The sequence below is a fragment of the Sylvia atricapilla genome, chromosome 7, assembly GCF_009819655.1.
Source record: "Sylvia atricapilla isolate bSylAtr1 chromosome 7, bSylAtr1.pri, whole genome shotgun sequence".
Taxonomy (NCBI): Eukaryota; Metazoa; Chordata; class Aves; order Passeriformes; family Sylviidae; genus Sylvia; species Sylvia atricapilla.
Window position 1 is genome coordinate 11170093 of NC_089146.1, and position 19545 is coordinate 11189637.

General features: G+C 40.0%; 2 protein-coding genes across 3 annotated transcripts in view; one reads left to right on the forward strand and one right to left on the reverse strand.

The window, feature by feature from the left end:
* TYW5 (tRNA-yW synthesizing protein 5) overlaps positions 1-19545 on the reverse strand; it is a 161565-nt gene that overhangs the window by 141239 nt on the left and 781 nt on the right. Inside the window, exons 2-8 of one of the 2 annotated variants that reach the window (XR_010743982.1) lie at positions 19228-19382; positions 16167-16236; positions 15525-15569; positions 14911-15048; positions 14243-14330; positions 13662-13778; positions 11630-11954 (exon numbers count right to left, since the gene is read on the reverse strand). Coding sequence is in view for 1 of the 2 variants with exons in the window: in XM_066322583.1 (XP_066178680.1) it covers positions 11698-11954; positions 13662-13778; positions 14243-14330; positions 14911-15048; positions 15525-15569; positions 16167-16236; positions 19228-19382 (870 nt within the window). In the remaining variant the exon portion in view is untranslated. Of the gene's footprint in view, positions 1-11562; positions 11955-13661; positions 13779-14242; positions 14331-14910; positions 15049-15524; positions 15570-16166; positions 16237-19227; positions 19383-19545 lie in introns of those variants that run through there. The other variant, XM_066322583.1, reaches the window with a different exon arrangement.
* On the forward strand, positions 465-5978 carry C7H2orf69 (chromosome 7 C2orf69 homolog). The gene is made up of 2 exons (XM_066322582.1): positions 465-767; positions 2492-5978. The coding sequence occupies exons 1-2, from the start codon at positions 465-467 to the stop codon at positions 3329-3331; spliced, it is 1143 nt and encodes a 380-aa protein (XP_066178679.1). The 3' UTR covers positions 3332-5978.

A 19545-nucleotide genomic window follows, 5' to 3' on the forward strand; every position in this document is an offset into this window, starting at 1 on the left:
TTCTAACAAAAATTCTAACAAAAGGAATCGTTAGAAATAAACTAATGGCTCTTTTTCCTTGCTTAATACACCTTCAGGAGCTAAGCGAAGACACATACCGTCCGGTTTGGAAATTAACTGCGCCACGTGGAGGGCTGGACCCCTCCTACTACTGTAATTCCTACAGCTACACACTCCGCGGCTTTGCGGCCCTGGTGAGGAGGCTTCCCGCGGCTCCCCTCAGGATTTACGGCCAGGGACAGCGCCGGGGGCGCGACCGCAGCCGCTCCCTCACGGCCCCGCGCGCTTCCCGCCGCCGCCTTTTGAACGGCTCGTGACGTCACCGCGGGGCGGGCGCACCCTGCGACGCCCCCTGCCGGGTCCCTCTCGAGGGGGCGGTGGGCGTGGCGCAGGGGGCGGGGCGCGGGCGGCGCGCAGGCGCGGCGCGCGGGCGGGCGGTGCGCGGAGCCCGGAGCGGCGCTCCCATGAGCCGGCGCTGCCGCTCGGCCGCCGCCGCGCTGCTGCGGGGGCTCGCCGGCCCCGCCGCGCTGTGCCTGGGCAGCGCCATGAGCCTCTGCGGGCCGCCGGCCGCCTGCGCCGCGGGGCCTGCGGGCGGCGGCGGGGGGTTCTCCGCGGCGCGGCTCAGCCCGCCGTGGCTGCGGCTGCCCGAGGTGCCGGGCGCTGAGCCGCACCGCACCAACGAGCTGCTGCTGCTGCCGCCGCCGGCCCCGCGCGGCCCGGCGCCGTCGCCGCAGCACCACGTCGTGTACTTCCCGGGGGACGTGCAGGTACGGTGCGCGGGTGCGGGCGGCCAGCGGAGGGGCCCGGGCGGCGGAGCGGCCGCAGAGCGGGAGCGGGGAGGCGGCGGCTGAGGGACCCTGTGAGGGTGGGCATTGCCCGGCTCCCGCCGCGGCCACCGGAGCATCTCGCTGCCCCACACGGTCCGGCTCCCACAGGGAGCGGGAACGAGCTCTCGGGAAACCTGAGCTGCAGCAGTAGTGGAGGGGAGGAGAGTCGTCTTCCCGGAGTCACTTAGGTTGGAGATCATTGAGTCCAGCCTATGACCAACACCATCACGACTGGACCCTGGTGCTAAGTGCTATGTCCAGTCGTTCCTTAAACACCTCCAGGAAGATGACTCCACCACCTCGTGGGCAATCCATTCCGATATCTAATCACCCTTTCTGTGAAGGGTGCTTCCTAATGTTCAACCTAAACCTCCCGTGGCGAAACCTAAAACAATGTCCTCTTGTGGCCCGGGAGGCGAGGCTGACCCCCGTCTGGCTCCAGCTCCTTTCAGGGGCCTGTAGAGAGCGATGAGGGCTCCCCCTGAGCCTGCTCTTCTCCAGGCTGAGCACCCGCCGCTCCCTCAGCTGCTCCCCACGGGACGTGTGCTCCAGCCCCTTCGGCAGCTCCGTTGGCCTTCCCTAGGCTCACTCCCCATCGCACTGCCTGAGGGTGACACTGGGATGGCAGTGTCTCAAAGCCTGGCACCGAGTGTCAGTGCAGACAAGACGAAACCCACGGTGCCCGGTTGTCCTCCCCTGGCAGAGCACCGTGTCTCTGTGCAGGTGTACGGACATCCCAGACACCGTCCTTTGGGAATTCGACAGGCACTGACGCTATCTCAGCCTCTCCTGAGAAGGCACTTGTGGTCTCTTGAGCTGGCAAGAAATTGCAGAGACCCCCAAGTGCTGTCTCCAAGCATGTGGTCGACCTCTCTAACACAACATGCTCTGGTAGCCAACTAATTCAATTGTCATTACTGCTTCTCAAAAGCTGGGGTAGTGCCTTCTTCAAGGGAAAAGGCTTTCCCTTCCGTCAGGTGAAGATGCAGAATTTTGTGTGGTTTTATTTTAAGGATTGGGATGGCCTACAAAGACTTGTCTGATTCTTGCATATGGCTTCATTATTCCTTACTAGAATAAATGGACTGGTATTCTTTGCCATTAAGATTTCAGACATGAGGTTCATTCATGACTTGAGGGTTAATTTCTTTTCATCTATGTCTTCTGTGGCTGTGAATAAGGCAATGAAAATTTCCTACAGCTGAATGAGAGGGGATATTTTTGTTTCTGTATAAAATCCAGAAAACTTACTACAAAGTTTTAAGTGTGTTTTTGTTTTGCAGTAAGATAATCAGTATTTCTGTAGATGGAGATAATACAGTAAAATTATGTATTCTGTGTCATACTAAATTGAATAATATTTTAATTTTCTTTTTGTGCAAAGTCAGCAAAAAGCTATGAATATTTTCATGTGCTGATTTTATTGTATTGATCTTGGGGGTATTAAAAATATGTGGTAAAAATGTTAAAGTAAGCAAATCAAAATATGCCAGTTTCTTTAATGTGTTTCTTGTTCTGCAAACCTAAAAAATGAGAGCCTCTAATGCATGTTTTTCTTTTACAGTCCTTTCTTATAAATATGAGTACATTGGAGCTGAATCTTTTCACAATGCAGTAATGCATCTTTTCTGTTTTCTTTTGTGTTTTTTTTTTTAATTTTTCAGAACTATCATGACATCATGTCTTGCCACCCAGAAAACTTTCAGTGGGAGCGCTGGAGTTTTGAAAATGTTGCTACCATACTTGCTCGCCGGTTCCCTAATAGCTTTATTTGGGTCATAAAGTGTTCTCGAATGCACCTGCACAAATTCAGTTGTTATGACAATTTTGTGACAAGTAACATGTTTGGAGCACCAGAGCACAGCACTGACTTCGGAGCTTTCAAGCATCTCCATGCTTTGCTGGTTAATGCATTCAGACTCTCTCAGAATATTCTGCTGTCCCAGAAAAGTGTGCATGGTGTCAGCAAGGATGCAAAAATAGCTGCTTGTAAATCACCGCCGCAGTCTGTTCCAACAACAAATGGCTGCTCATCCAAAGAAAGGGAGAGAGATTGTGAATGCTCTAATAATTCTGCTGTGAACTTCATGGTACCGTCTGCTGTAGGTGCAGCGTCGTTTACTCTGATTGGCTTCAGTAAAGGTTGTGTGGTTTTGAATCAGCTGCTTTATGAGCTGAAGGAAGCCAAAAAAGACAAGAATACAGATGCCTTCTTAAAAAACATAAAAGCAATTTACTGGCTGGATGGTGGTCACTCGGGAGGAAGCAATACTTGGGTTACTTACCCTGAACTGCTGAAAGAACTTGCAGAGACAGGAATTAAAGTTCATGCTCATGTTACACCATACCAAGTGTTTGACACAATGAGGTCATGGATTGGGAGAGAGCATGAGAAATTTGTACAGATACTTGAAGAATTTGGTGTGGAAATAAATGATCAACTGCATTTTGCTGATGAAGGCGCCTCCTTAGAAAACCATTTCAGAGTTCATGAAGTATTTTGAGACTGTATGTATATGAACAGTATATTCTTTGTAGAAGCTCTTTTAACACTGTAAATGTTGTCATCTAGATTTTCAGGTTTGAGCAGATGCTTTCTAAAGAGAATACTAAATCAGTTCTGTGTTGCTAATAGATACTATATTTAAATTTCTGTAGCTTAAAAAAAGGCATATTGCGACCCCATAACTATAACAGATGTTGTTTCATGATTCCTGGAAAAAAAGTGTTATGAAGAACAATCCTATACATGTTTTTTTTTTTTGTTAAATGTGAATGTTTATTATTAAACTGTTGGCAGAAGTTTTAGTCCTGGATGTCTAATATCATATACTGCATTTAATGGGACTTTAAAGTACTTGAGAATTTCTGATGTGTAGATACTTCAGTTGAGTGGCTTCCAGGGCTAAAAGTATTGGTCTTTGTAAATCACAGATGTAAGGTTAATTTTTTGGCTTAAGGAAATTGATTGTAAGAAGAATGTTAGTTATATATTTTGCTGAAACCTGTTTTATTTGGTAATTAAATCTTCCAGTTTTGTAACATTTCTCCTGTTTGAAACAAAGTCACAAATACCTTTGGAATAATAGCGCCAACGCATTTCTCTTCCTTATGTGTGCCTTGCCATTTCTGTCACTCTGAAGCTTGATTAATGAATTGTGTAGTATCTGCTAGTGAACAGCCATTTCACCTGGGAGCTTGAAAATTTTGATGTAGCTATGTTAAGTAACCAAGAATGTTGATTAGGGTGTAGCTTGTTCCTGTTTCAACATATCTTGCTGTTGCTTTGCTAACTTCTGTAAGGACCAGCAGTAATGCCTTTATTATCACATCAAGAGGTGATGTCCTTGCCTTGGGGTGGTAAGGTTTTTCTTAATAATTGCTGCATTGATGTTGCTCTAAATCGAGCCATAAGCACATGATCTATTACAAGTTGCATTTAAAAAATTCAGACTGTGTCGACTGCAGCTCTTTCAAAATGCCTCAGTTTTAAAATCTATTATCTTCTTTAAATGTACTGCAGTAGTTGCTTCTTGAGCCATCCAAAAATCTTATTTTTGGAGCCTCATTTTTCCTACAGAAAAAAAAAAACCCTCTAATTAAATAGAAAGCCAGCCAGATTTGATATAGAAGATGTAATCTGGTTCAAACACCAAACCTGAGGGTTCATAAGAAAGAAATACTGAAAGATGAACAGTGATGGTATTAATGGAACTTTTCTACTGTTGCAAGTAACTTCCCATTTATCAAGAAAACCTAGAATAATTCTTAAAGACAACTGCAGCTATTAACAATGAACTAGTAACTCCAAATGGTTTTGGATTTCCTGGAAGTATAGGAATACAAAAGCAAGTTAGCAGAACACTGTGAAGATTACACAGACAGTTGTGGCTAAGTTCTGAAAAAAGACATTATATTCAACTTTGGTTCTGTGTTTGATGGCTTAGTGACATCTCCCTGCTCCTTGTTTCCTGTGACTTACACAGTGGAAGTCCTGGGTGATCTTTCTTCATTAAAGAAGAAGTAATTTCTTCATTAAAACATTAAAAGGTTCCCTGTAGACAACTTTTGGTTAGAAATTGTGCACATCAGTGATCACTGAACAATGAGAAAAGTGTGCTTATAAGAAAATTTTCTTAACTCTCAAAATACTAAGGGTGATAGAAAGGCTTATGCATGCAGTATGCACCTTACAATTTGAAAGAGAACTCTGTCACTAATAATTAGATTAATGTACCTAGTTCATCAAAACAAATCTATTTTAATTGATGGAGAAAAGTGCAACGTGCAAACAAACTCTAAAGAGCCTGAAATTGAGTTCCATCTGCTTTTTTATATTAAGCTGTTTCTTGGAGATTTTGTTCAATCCTATTTGTTGATTGCCATCTTAGTAGGCTTATAACAATTTCCTACTGTGTTTCAAGGAACATTTTTCCTCTTTTTGGTCCTTTTGATAATATTTGCAGCATATGTGAGGACTTTTTTCTTTAAAGGAAATATGAGTCACCTAAAGAAGTGATTTTAATAGAAAGCCTGCCAAATGGCTTGAAATATATTTAACCATCCACTTATAAAATAAAATTTTAAAAAGTAAACCAACAAAACTCTCAGAGCATTCTATTGCTTTTGCTCCCTCAGTTTCAGGCTGACTAGGCTAAGTTGGATGTGCTAACACTTCCTCAATCCAATAACACTGCAGATCAGAGACCAATTTCTAAGCAATTCTGTGCCTGCCAAAACAACAGGACTGCGTTGTTGCAAGCTTTTGGAAATAGCTATTAAAATATTGACATTGTCTTCAAAAGTTTCTGGATGGCTGTCCTATGAAAAAAATACTAACCTGTTTGATGGAGGCTGCCTACAATAACTGTTAAATGGGCTCAAGTGTTGCTGCATTACTTTGAAGAATAGGCACTTTGTTGTAAAACTAATCTTGTTATGAGACCTCATGTTGTGGAGGGAAAACTGACTGGTTGTTTTTCATTCTTTAAACAGCTGTAGTACTCTGTTGGAATGTGCCTCTGTCATTCACTACAATGCATGCTAAAAATAAACTTTGCAAACTATGTAGAAAATAAACTATTTCTAATGGGTGAAACCACTTTGATGTGAGTATAAAACCATTAAACAAGGAATGTGCAGTGTTGTGGATTAAGCTTTATCAGGTGTTTGTGGAAACCTAATTTAAAAAATCAGATGTATTTGATAACTTTTCTTCAAGGAGGCTTTGTTATTTTTGTAATCAGCATCCATAATTTTAAAACAGCTTCCTGGCATCTCACTAACACAGGAAAGCTGGCATGAAGCAGCCAAGGGTGAGACATTTCTATGTTAGGATGAAATGGGTCATGGTTTGCATATGCCCATTTTTGTACATTAACAGTAAAGGCAGTTATGAATAAGCTTAGATGTAAATGCCTAAAGTTAGGTGGCTCTCCTGCTTATATTGGTGCAGTTCAAGACACTTGTGTTTTTTAATGGAATGGGCAGCATTACACAGTCCTTAGTACAACCTAGTAATGACTGCTGTTCATTGTATTACATGCTTGTTTCTGGTACAATAGACAAGACGTCATTCAGATTTTGAGACATACTAACACGTTCTAAACTGTGACTGCTAAATTCTTTTAAAGCAAGGCTTGATTCTGTGAAATTGTCCAGATGACTTAATGGTTTTATTTTGTGTGAATCTAAAGTACTAGAAAACTTCTTCCCATCTGGGACAGTTTAATCACAGCTCTGCAAATGCTGATGCATTAATTAGTATTGGCCCCTAATTTTGGAAGATGATTTAAGGGTCCCATCCTTAACGTGGCTGAAAGGAGCAATTTTCTCTGTCCTCCCATTGATAAAATCCTGCTGCCTCCCTGCACAAGCACTTTTATGGTAAGCTGTGTTGTTTTTCTAAACAAACAGGAGAGAGGTAAGTAAGAGCTACGTAACAGTGCTAGGTATTTAAATAGTCATAGAAATTATTTTAAATAAGGCTGCTAAGTCAGTTCAGGAGTTAGGCTGTTATAATTGTGGATATGCACAGATAAAAATGATCGTGCATGAGCATGCACTCAGCTTTTCCCTGGAGGTTCTTTTTGAGCTGTAATAGTTACTTCATCTCTGCACATAACCCATATTTGGTGTCTTGTACAGACTGACATTTGAATCACTAAGGTTAATTGTATACCCATTCATTTACCTTGAATGCCTTTTTTTTTTTTAAATTACATGGAGTCTTATCAGTTAATACAAGAAAGAATTTGTTAACAATGAAAATTTGAGGATGTGTGTGCTGTGTTGTGAGTGACACTTCTAGGTACATTGCAGCCTAGCAGAATCCACAAACAGATAATGTCTGGTGCCCTTGTGCAATACAAAAGCAAAGGCAGGTGTCTCAAGACTGCAGTCCGTAAGAGACAGCCTCTTTAAATCACCTTCAAAGTTACTTCACAAATCTTATATTGAATTATCATTTCATTTTTGTAAGGATGGTAGATTAGATTTTAAAAAATTAACTTCTAATGAACATAACCTGATGAAAATTCAGACACATTTGAATATTGCAGATGGCGAACCTAAGACCAAAGCTGGCTTTCTGTTGGTGTTCTCTGTTCAGATGCAGTGACTGTTTTTAACTGGAATAAAGTAACAGGAAGCATTAAGCCAGTAATGCAAGATCATCTAACACCTATGCATCGAACAAGCACTGCCTCTTCCAGTGTCAGGCATACTGTTCCAGACAAACTTCATTCTGTCGCTATTAACAGCGTAATTCACTCCTCCTGCTGACAAAAAAACCCACTTGCAGTGGATTAGCTGTTCCACATCACCGTGGAAACCATGGAAGGCTGATTCAGGCAGTCATTTTGGATATAGTGTAGTGTGGGTTATAAGGTAATCACGGCTTTGTCGTTTCCTATCATTAGGGCTTGATTACTTGTTTCCAGGTGACCCAAGAAGTGTCAAATTCTGCTTAAGCAAATGACCAGAAAAGCAACTGGCAATAAAAAAGGGAAAAAAAAATTATATTGTTTTAATTCATGTGTACAAACACCTTATGTACTTCAAAAGGAACAGAGTGCCATTACTTCAAGGTTCAGAATAAATTTTCTTTCTTTCAGTAGACTCTCAAAAGAGCACTTTCAGTCATGATTGCTAGTTTCTTTTGTTAGACTTGGCCTTTCAGAGCTGAGTTGTTTCTAAAGAAAGCACTGCTGCAAGACATAAAAACCAGTCAAGAGACAGAGCAGTGCTGAAGGGCAGGACAAGGCTCTTCTCCCACACCAGTTTATGCTCTGAGCAATACTCCTAAGCCTGGGTGCCAGACAAAGCTGTTGTATCCCTTACAGACCACGTGCTTAGCTCATCTTTCCCATTCCCCATCAGGAGAAAGACATTAGGGTTTTGTGGTGGAAGTTTAAAGTAATTCATGTCCTGCTTGACAGCTGAAGTATGAATGTTTTCACAGCAGAAATTGTCCACTGCTATGATCTGTGTTATTACTGCAAGCTACAGCTTCTGAGCATTTTTGTATGAACGTGGCACTGCACGTGGAGCTGTTTGTTTGACATGGTTGAGCAGTTCTTTTAATGGCTTCAATCTGCTACAAGGAACAGACCTGAACAGTTGGAAACAAAGTCATCTGCTCTTGTTGCTCTCAGGAATCGCTGCCTAAGAGAGATGGTTGCTCTCAGAAATTCCTACATACAGAGCTCACAATCTATCCCCACTGCAGAGTCTGACCCAAAATAAAATAGGAAATCTTAATGTACGGCTTTACTGCAGATTTGGGTAACTGTCTAAGAAAATATAAAACTTAATCTGTCCTTCACATAACACCAGAATCTTTGCTTATTGAGTGATACCAACTTAGAGAATCCCTTGTAAAAGCTGCTGGCTCAGAGGGTGCATCTTCAACACCTGTATCACTTGCAAGAAGATACCAGCTTTGGGAAGATACATTTGGGTGAGAGGAAAAAAAACAATGAGGGTATACAGAACATTCCAGAATTTCTCTGAAGTTGTGAAGTAATGCATGTTGGGATCACATCATATGTAATATCATCTATACTGTGGTAAAATCATTCTCATCTTAGTCAAGTCAGTCTTGTGAAACCAACAGTGTGAATGATACAAACAGTTTCTGAATGATACAAACAGTTTCATCCTGCATATTTTAAAAAATCTACAAATTTATTTCTGGTCCTTTATGATCAAGTCAAACTCTTATCTCGTTAGGCATTTACCTTGACACTTCACCTAGACCCTGTGTAGCTACTGGAGAGGAACATGTCCTAAGTACATCAAATTGTCAGCACAAACACAACAGGGAGATTTTTAATTATATGTTTGATGAGAAAAATATTTTGACATCAGTTTTTTTCATTTGAATGTTTCCCCAGCAAGCACATTTAAAAAAATGAAATCTGAAATAATTTGTGATCCTTTATATTTCATATGGCTAAGAATAAATAATTCTGTCCAGGTGTTGGCTTGCAATGAATTTCCATTTTAGATGCCTGAGTCACCAAATTTTTAGAGCAATTCAAGATTTGGGGTAGGCCAAATTTAAACTTCTGATTTCAGACATTGTCTTTATGTAACGGTCAACTCATCTTTCAGTCCTAGACAGTCTGCATTACCCAACTCCTATGAATACACTGTTTGAGTTGGCTGCTTTGAATGCTTAAGATGGTCAGTGTTTATTTTGCTAATACCTGTTTACACATGTTCATCTGTTTTATTGTGGCAGGATCTCTAACAGACAAACATCAACAAAATGTCAGTGGCTCTAATTCTTTGTGTGATTTCAGTAGTGGGTTTCTAAGTGTGCCTACTTGTCATTTCTTACTATGTTATCTGGAAGTTATTCCTTTAATGCTTTCACCATTCATGCATCGCTTCATTGCTTGCTTCACACCATGTTGTACAGTGGTTACAAAGCACTAAGTAACGATTTTTTTTTTAACACAGTAACTTCAAAATTTTTATCACTAGTCAGATTACATCCAAATTAAGAAAATACATTTTTAAATGCTTGTATTCTTTTATGGCATTTCAGAACAACTGTTTTAGAGAAGTTACTAAATAACAAATTGAAGAAACCCTTTCAAAGTTAAATAAAGGCTTCATTTTGAAGTTGGCAGCATGAAGATAAAATTTTCACTTGAGTGTTGAGGGGGCCTGAGAATACCAAGCTAACACCTCCCTTTTGTGAATGGAGATCCAAGGAATGGCAGAAGGAGGCATCAGCACAAGTACTTCTCTGTACTGGTATCTTGAGAAGCTGCTGGCAGTTAGAGTTGCAAGTGATGGCTGTGCAGGCACAATGCTGGAACACAGCTTCGTTGAGCTCTGCAGGCTCTCTGAACCTCTCCATTCAGTCCTAACACACAAAGAATATGCTCTGTTCACCTCTGCAATTCAGACTGGGCCCTTGACATTACCAGTCCAACAAAGCCAAGAGGTTACCCCAGCCTAATGGGCAGAGAGATTCTGTCTCAGCAGTATGCACAAGCAGTCCTTGTTTCTTTCTGAACCAAATTTTGGGAGACCTATTTGTGATCCCAAATTTAAATTCTACCCTGAGAACGTACAATGATGCCCGTCAGAATCGCTTGGCTGGTTCCATTCATGCTTATTCATTGAGGTGGCTGGGTGCCCATTCACATGGTACCAGACTATTTTCACTGTGTTGAACTGCCAAGAAGAACAGGTTTAGAAGAATAATCTGCACAGTGTTCAAGCTCTTGCTCTTCTGAAGAAAGCTTTTTTCCAGCATTTTTTTAACACTACACATTTATTTAGTCTAAGAGCTTTTGACAAGTTACAATTCTCAAAAAACATTGCTAGAAGTAACAGACTGACCTAAGTCAGATAAATGTTGCATTCCCCAAGCAGCACAAATAATAACAGCAATGGCATTTCAAAGATCAATGACTTTTTGTCAGATCCCCACCTTTATTTTAAAGGGGTTTTGTAAGCACCACAATCTGCTGAAAAAGTAACCTACAATGCCTAAACAGCAAGCTCCATCCCAAAAGGTGCTATGACAACCCCCTTTCATATGGTAACAAAGAGTACATCAAATACAGCTCCCAACAGACTCTGTGTCTACTCCACAGTTATGAAGTCCACTGCAGATACTAGGCCTGTAATTGAATGGAATTGTGGGGACATTAGTGGCAAGTGTCTCACAGCTGCAGAACAGCAATGCTGTCTGACTGCACTGGGGCAGGGACAAAACAGATTTTCCCCTCCAGTAATACATTACTGAGCAAGGAAAAGGGTAAATCATTTACCTTGCAGTCAAGCTGCTGCACAGTTCTAAGTGGAACCTGGCATGGTTGGTTTTTGTTTTTTTTCCCATACTCACTCTCTCTCACTACAAGGGGGAGAAGAAACTCCCTGCACTAACTGCCAGGTTATTACTTCAAAAGAAACTGTGACCATTACTGCTACCACCAATGGCTTGCTTAGACCTCCTCAGAAACCACCGTGGCTTTCCTAAAACTTAACGAGGTTGCATTCACAAAGATGTGCAGTTACTTCTAGGCATGCATGCTGTCAGCCCACATACCAAAACTTGTTCAGAAAAATTTAGGCAAAACATTCCAGAAAAGTACAGTTATAAGTGGAGGCACTGCAAATGCCTGTCTCATTGTAGAAAAGATACCATCTCCAAATCAAGCAGACTGTGACCTCACTGCACATGAAAAACTAGAAAGAAAATCCAAAAATTCAGCTTTGTTACAGATGAATGTTTATTGACAGCTTTTATTGGTCTCAGAGAAAGTGTATTTAAGTACATATGGACAGTCTTCAAACAAACAATTTTCTACTTGCAGGGGACCTTGCTGAATTACAATGTGTTACTTTATCCATAATCATTCCTATAGGCTTTTTCTTGGATACGTAACACCATCCTCCGAGCATAAAAATCCCTATATTCCTCAGGTAGTTCTTCAAGTGTTTTCAAGGCTCTGTCCAAGATCTGTATAGCTCTAGAGGCTGCCATGGGATCTTTATTTCCATAAGTGTCAGTCTTATCATAGGACTCAGCGGGAAGGTGCTTCCAAAATACATTCAGTGCCACTCCAAATTCCTCAGAAATTACATTATGGAACCACAAAGCTGTAGAAAGAACAGTGTCTAAAATCAAAATAATTGTCCAAAACTTCCATGTGACTCCAAGCAAGTCTCAGAATTGCCCTAACTAGATCTTGTTGAGGAAAAGTCTCAACTACTGTATTTTTGTTTATTTATAAATATCCATATGAATATATTGCATTGTACCAAATTTGAGAAGTTTTTCAAGACATTTATGCTGATCCATAACATCTCCTAAAAGTAACACTTGCTGAAGTGTAGAGGTACTCAAATGTAAGCAAAGGATAAGCATGAAGAAAGACACCTTCCCTCGCTCACCTCCACTCTATACACAGATATCTGTTTTCACTTGGTCCCTAACCTTGCACATACTGTCCAGCATTAATGTAAACCACCAGCATCAGCCACATCCCTCAGGCAAGTTGCTGATCTTCTCATAATGAAGACATGAGGTTTTTCAGCTCAATCATCATGACTGGAGTAAGGAAGTCAAGACATCTTTGTTTCATTGAGTACATTCAAAGAATCAGTTTATTATTGTATATTTAGGGTATTTGAATTTTAAGCTAGAAGTCTGAATGCTGTTTTTATTGCATCTTACTTGCCTGTAGGTGGTGAAGACATAGAAAAGTTTATTCTTAGAAATCAACATGAAGTTTCTTTAAGGTTAGGAAGAGGGGCTGTTTCTACCTTCTTCATAAGAACCACATCCATTCCCCAAAAAGCATCCTTTTTTTTTTTTTTTTGTTTGCTTTTTGTTTTTCTGTTTTAGTGATATGGACTGCAGGCTGCTGACAAAGCACCACTGGACTCAAAAAAATCCTTACATTCTCCAGTCAGTCTTAAGAGAGCTGCATGTGTCTCAAGTTTGACTCTGCTCACTCAGTGGCAAAGACAAACAAATATCTGGACTTCATAAACAGAAAACAGGGATGCTGACATCAGCAGCAGTGTGACATCCAGCTATCTAACTGTAACCAAACATTTATTTAGGAAGAAACATAAAGGTAAGTTCAAAATTAAGTAACAAATCCAAGGCTAAGAAGCTATTACAAAAAAAACTTCCTAAAAACCTATTATCTTTTTGTTTACTGACCTGTTTATATTGCCTAGATAATGTAAAAGTGACAGGATAAGTCATATCTGCTGCAAGCCCATGTTAAAATAAAATCAGTAACAAAGAGGAGTAGTTCAATAAGGTGTAATTCAAATGCCTTTCCCTGACTACCAGGATTTGTCATGTCAGCCCAAGAGGCAGCTCTTTCCTTGTGCAGAAAAATTGTTAGGACTTGTCTTTCCATTCCCCAAAGATTATTATAAATCTTTAGAAGGTCCAATAACTCTACCATCCATAATTCTCATCAGACCATGTGCCTCATAGTGCTTAAGTGCCAGAGCTACAGAAGAACAGAAACAGTATTTCACTCAAATTCTGTCATTAAAAAACCCAGTTCACTGAAGTTATTTCAGATTTCAGAAGGTAAGTTTATAGTATTAATCTATTAAGACACAAATTCAGGAGCATACAGTGTATCCTTGAGGGAAAGTAAGATTTGTAGGTAGATATAATATACTGTTTTTCAAGTTAATTGTACAGTTGGAAGAAGTAAATGAATTTTGCCAACATCTCTCAATGATCTTACTTATAACAGAGAAATGCTTACCATCTCCAGAAATCATAAACTAGACAGTTTAATACCATGCCATGGTCAGGAACTATTTACTACTTACCTGGAATAAATAACACATCTCCTGCTTCCAAAACGCATTGATAGCGCTTGGCTTTCACAAAAAGGGGATATTTCTCCAAGTCTGGGTTATCCACATCCAGCACCTCTGATTTAGTACCTAGGAAAATTTCAGTGAATAAATATTCTCACTCTTCCAATAGTAACCAAGCATTATCATATTGCTGGAAATCAAATCAAGTTCTTGAATCAAATTTAGTACTGGTTTTATTTCTGAAAACCAGGGAAACCTGATGGCACCCCTCATTCACCGAAGAGACGTTCTCCTGTTGTCTGTATTTGTTCTCTAACTGCAGCCTTACTAACACTAAAAACCACTTTTCCAGACATTTAAAAAACCATTTTGAACCCAAGACAGAACATTTTACTCCTTCAGTTAAGTGTTGAAAATAATCAGGCAAAGCTGCTGTTCTCCTCAGCTTTGACTAAAGCACACAGAATCAGAGGTAAAGGAACAAATGACCTCTTTTATACCAAGTCATCTGTTCGTGATTATTTTTTACAGTGCAACACTTGTAAGCTAAGATCCCCAAACTCTGAACTAGATGCCTGTGACATGCATACCTGATAAATATAAATATGGTGCATCTCGAGGACTGTACAAAACAACTCGTTTTCTTCCTGTGACTTGGATTAAGAAGTTGTCCATTACCTGGGATGAGTGTAACAGTAGACATGTCAGCCAAAAGTTGAGTGAATAAATATATAGTTTTCAACTAATCTAATAAAACCTTCACATGTTAAGAATTATCCTATAAATAAATTTATTCAGAACTCACTGCACAGTGTTAGATGACAACTTTGTTTGGAATCTATTGCATTGCAGCCAGAAACCACTACAATCACTGCACAGTTGGCAGTGTATTATACAACTAGAATTTATGCTACTCTGGCCATTAGAGTGAAAAAAAAGGAAAGTCATGTTAAAGACAAAAATGTTAAAAGTTACTGTGTTTCAGTTTTTCAACTGAAACTCAAAACAGTTAAAAAAAGGGAAACAATATAAAACGTCCTTTAATTTATAAATCTGGAATTAGACATAAACCCAGTTAAGATATTATGCCCAAGCAATGCAACATTTAAAATTCACCACTGAATGTGGTTCATTTCATGGTTTCAAAATATGTGAAGTCTGTTACTTTTCTCTAATCTTTGACAAAGATTTGCACCTTATTATCTCAACTCTGTAATGCCATCTGCAACATTTTATGCTAAACCCATGTATTACCCACATCATAATGTGTCCATAACTGTAATCCAGCTGAGCTGATGCGGAAGACACTAGAGAAAAACTGTTCCTTCTCAAAATACTCTGGAATATGAACATCTTCTGCTAAAGTAGGAAACTGCTTCCTGATATCTGCAATATCCTGAAACAGAAAGGGCATAACTCTCAGAGAACCATTTATGCACATTTGAATGGGGGAGCACTTCACAAGCATTTCCAATCATATGAAACGGGGTAAGAACTTCAGCATTGGCAAACACCTGAAATCAGCAATGCTTTTCAGCATTGACTTGCTTAATGTCATTAATAAGAACAGCCAGAGAGCTGCTCTTAACCATGGCTGCTAGGAATCACACTGAAGGAGCAAGAGATCAGCCTAAATCCTTTTATAAGTTAACAACAAAAGCTAAAGAAAGGGAGTTTAGCAATGTGCTCTTCAGTGATCAGCCAAGTGCCCATGCAACAGCGACTATTTTAGACACATTGAAGTACTCTGACCTAAATCCAGTCAGATTCACAAACCACATGACCCTAAGTAAGTTGTATGACAATAGGCTTTAAAAAATATTTCTAAACTGCAACTGTACAATATTAGAACTGCAATCTCCAGTAGCTTACCTTCCTAACATCTTCACCCACTGATCGCAAATAGTACTTCTCATCCTGAAGAGAACACAAAAAGACAATTGTTTGGGGTTTTTTAGTAAGAATTACCAAAACAGTCAAACAAAGAACTTGTATTTTCTCATTTATCTAACGCAGAGTTTCATTAAACATGGTACAAATAAAGGGCATCTAGAAATTCAGCTACTTTGTTACACTGCTCTTTACTGATGCCTGCAGCTCATCTTGAGAAATTGGAAAAATAAGTTAACTGAAAGGAGAAGAGTAAAGTGTGGGGAGACTGGTCAACTGCTTCAGCATTCCTGTTACTGAACAGACTCAAAGGAAATGCAGATTATAATTTTAAGTTCTTCAGTAGACTGATGAAGAAAACTATTTTGATTCCTTCAAAACTTACAGCATTCTATGCAGCATAAGAGGTAAAAAGCATGCCTATATTCAAAACTATTTGCTTCCCAATCACAGTTATCTGAAAAAACTTTTCACATTTTTTTCCTTTGGCATCAAGCCACAAGAAAGTTAAATTGAAGATCAAGTCTTTTACTGAAGTAAGACTTTAAATTACAGTACATCCCTTTCCTCTCTATATACCAGCAAAATAACCAACAGGAGAAACTGTAACACTAAGGGAATTACCTCAGTAAGAAAGTACTCCTTGTGCTTGACTTCAGCTGCTCTTCGTACAAATACATCGAAAGGCAGAGTTCTGAAATAGAAATATTTGAATTTATACCATGAATCAATGTAACAACACATGATTTATAATAAGCTCCCTTACCGTATCAAGTATAATGGAGGATGCAATAGGCTGCTCTCTTAGTTTTTTAACTTAACATGCTGACTAATCAAAGTCAGCATGATGTGGGTAGCAGATGTTTGGAGAGTTCTCCCAAGACAGAAATCCTACACTTAGAAACTTCTCTGCTTTAGTGAATTGTTCCAATACATCTCCAAACAGAATCCTGTAGTAGCTGAGACTGGAAGCACCTCTGGGGATCCTCCTGTCCAAGCCCCTTGCCAAGAGCTGGGTTCACTACAGCAGCTTGCACAGGACAGCATCCAGTTCAGTGTCACGGACCTCCAAGAATGGAGGCTCCATAATGTCTCTAGGCAACCTGTTCCATTTGTTCCATTGTTTGACTATCCTCACTATAAAAGAGCATGTGTCTGTGTGTTTTAAAGAGGTTCACAGAATTCCCTGGATTCCAGCTTGTGTCCATTGCCTCTTGTCCTGTCACCATGAACCACTGAGAATCCGGCTCCATCAACTGTTCATACACTTCGTTAAGATCCCCTCTTGAGCTTCGGAGTTCTGAATGGTCTGAGTCACAGAACAAAACATTTTTCACAGTGAAATTAAGACTCAAACTGTGGCAATACTTGCTTAACTGTTTCTTTAAGTGTGTCATTTTTAGACTTGTTTACTGTACTTTTTTATAAATTTGCAGAAAAGCTCAGCATCAAGAAAACTTCAACAGTATATCTATGCATTTTCTGCTATGAATTTGTGCAGGAATACAGGTAACTACCTTCATTTGTATTTCTATAAAATTTTCAATTATATGGATTTTTTTAAAAAATACATGCTTTCTCAGCTCCTCAAAACACAGGAGTTTTGATACAAAACAGAGAAATCTTGATATTCTCAAATGTTTCTTTGTAGTTTTCCTTAAATTTACTGAAGACAACTTCAGAAGATTCAAGAAGAGCCACTGGGCATTAGAGCTGGTCGCTCCGAAGTCAGTTGGTGTTACATATTTATCTACATAATGGGAGCTTTTCATACAATTACAGATTTTGGTATCAGTTGACAGCTGAATGGCAAGCCAAGCACAATCAGCAACAGGACATCTATTCATTATTATGAATTCAATGTTACATTCATGAAGCTCACCATCTCACACTAAGTGTCACTGGATAAGGAATTATTGCATGTAAACATCACATTTAGAGCAACCACCAAGTACCCAGGGTTAAGAAGAAACATTTCTCAAGTGAATTTTTTTTTGATCCTGTTATCTTTTTTACTAGAATGTGAACTTGTATCTGACAGTACTTAAACCAACCCTCTAAACATTTTAGGCTTGTTTGGAATAGACAAATACAAAACCCACTGAAGTCCATGGAAAACCAAACCAAACAAAACACAATGCTCTGACTTCAGCCAAACTGTTTTATCATGTCCACTTGTATTTGCTGCTGAAGAAAGTGAGAGCATAGCTCTAGTACAGGTTAAACTGATGCATTCTGGTGCTACCACAGCTCTGCCCTTGCTATCTGCCCTAATCACCCCATCTCCCCCCTTGCAGTAGCACTGGCACTCATCTGACCTCTCCATGAACCTGCTTACAAAGCTAGAACAGCAGAAAAACATTCAGATTTCTGCAGCACGTCACAACCTGGCTGGATGAGTTCCAGAACCAACACAAAAACAGGGGTAGGAGCATGCAACTTACAACAGAACTGCAGTACTACTGATGTTCATCAGTTTAAACTAATGGAACTGCATGTTAAGTCCTCAGAATTTCTGTTCTTTTGTTTCTACTTATTGTCTCTTCAGATTAGAATGAGGGGTTTGCTTGGAAAAGGTCAAAGCTTCCTGAATTTCAAGTGAAACATGTGAAAGTCCTGACACCTGCTATAATGAAACACCATCAGAGAGACCATATGGCTGTCTACAAACCTGCTAAAACTAAGACTTCAGAACAACTGCATGTGAACTCACAGCAAGAGATACGAAAAAAAAAACCCAAAACAGAGCAGGGAAAATGAAGTGTGGAGATAAGGCAAAGTTAGTCAAGTACAACTTAATTTCAGGGATTCAAAAGTTCATTGTGCAGTGAGCAGAATGCATCATGATTGTAACTTATGTTTATCCCCTGAACAACAGGCTCCACTCGGACACTTGTAGCTTATTTACACCTACAGCATACACTCCCACCTGCTCAGGAGTGTGCTCAGGACTGAGCACATCCTGTTCCCACTTGGGGAAAACAAAGGACTGCTAAAATGAAGGCGTCACACTTGAAGGAGAACACAATGACTGAGATTAGATGAACTCTGAAGAAATGTTCTGGCAGTTACATAAGAGAAGCTCCAGAGGAGATCAAGGGGTTTTGTGGCCCACATCAAGATTAAAGAGCTGGTGAAATGTGTGGTAGCCAGTGGTTTGAACATTCTGAAAGCTGCACATGCTAACTTTGAAAAGAGCTTGGATTTAATTAGTTACACCCTGTCTGGAGTGGAATACCATGGCTGGCACACACACACATGCATTCAAAGGGGATCAGTGAGTTAGAAATTATCACTGTTCAGTGACACTGAGAATGCACCATATAACTAGAACAAAATACCAACTAAATATGTAGATATCAAGGGTGTTTTGGTTTGTTTTTAATTAACAGCTGCAAGTGCCAGGCTCATATTTCCTACAAGAGTGCTCTGACAAAATACCTTTACAACACTTCTTAATGACATCACTTCTAAGGTGCTATTTGGCCCCTCATTTCACCCTCATTGTATTTATTCAGCATGTAGAATTAATAGAGGAGGGAGAAATCTAGGACAACCCTTTGATAATGTAATGTTTTCACAAACTATCTTCCTATTCCCACCCTCAGCTTCAAACAGATGCACTGTATGTCTGTAAGTTATAAGTACATGCCTTTAAAATACAAGAGGCCTTGGAGTGAAGTACCTATACACAAAGTTCTTACTGAGGAAGTCCATCTGTGGCACTGCAGAAACATGAATCTTTACTTCTTTAGATCCTTCAGCTTGGCTCAAGTAATCTACTGTCCATTTGGTGGTGCAAGTGCCCAGTTCCAGTCCTGTCAGCACTACTGGCGTTCTCTAAGGTACAACAACAACAAGAAGAAGAAAAAAATTCAATGGTGAATGATCACAGAATCCAACCGAAAAAAAACCAGTGACTTTTTCAAATTACATCAAGCAAGTTAGCTGAATGCCAGGACCCACTACACAAGGTCACAACTAATCCGTTCACAAGCAATGT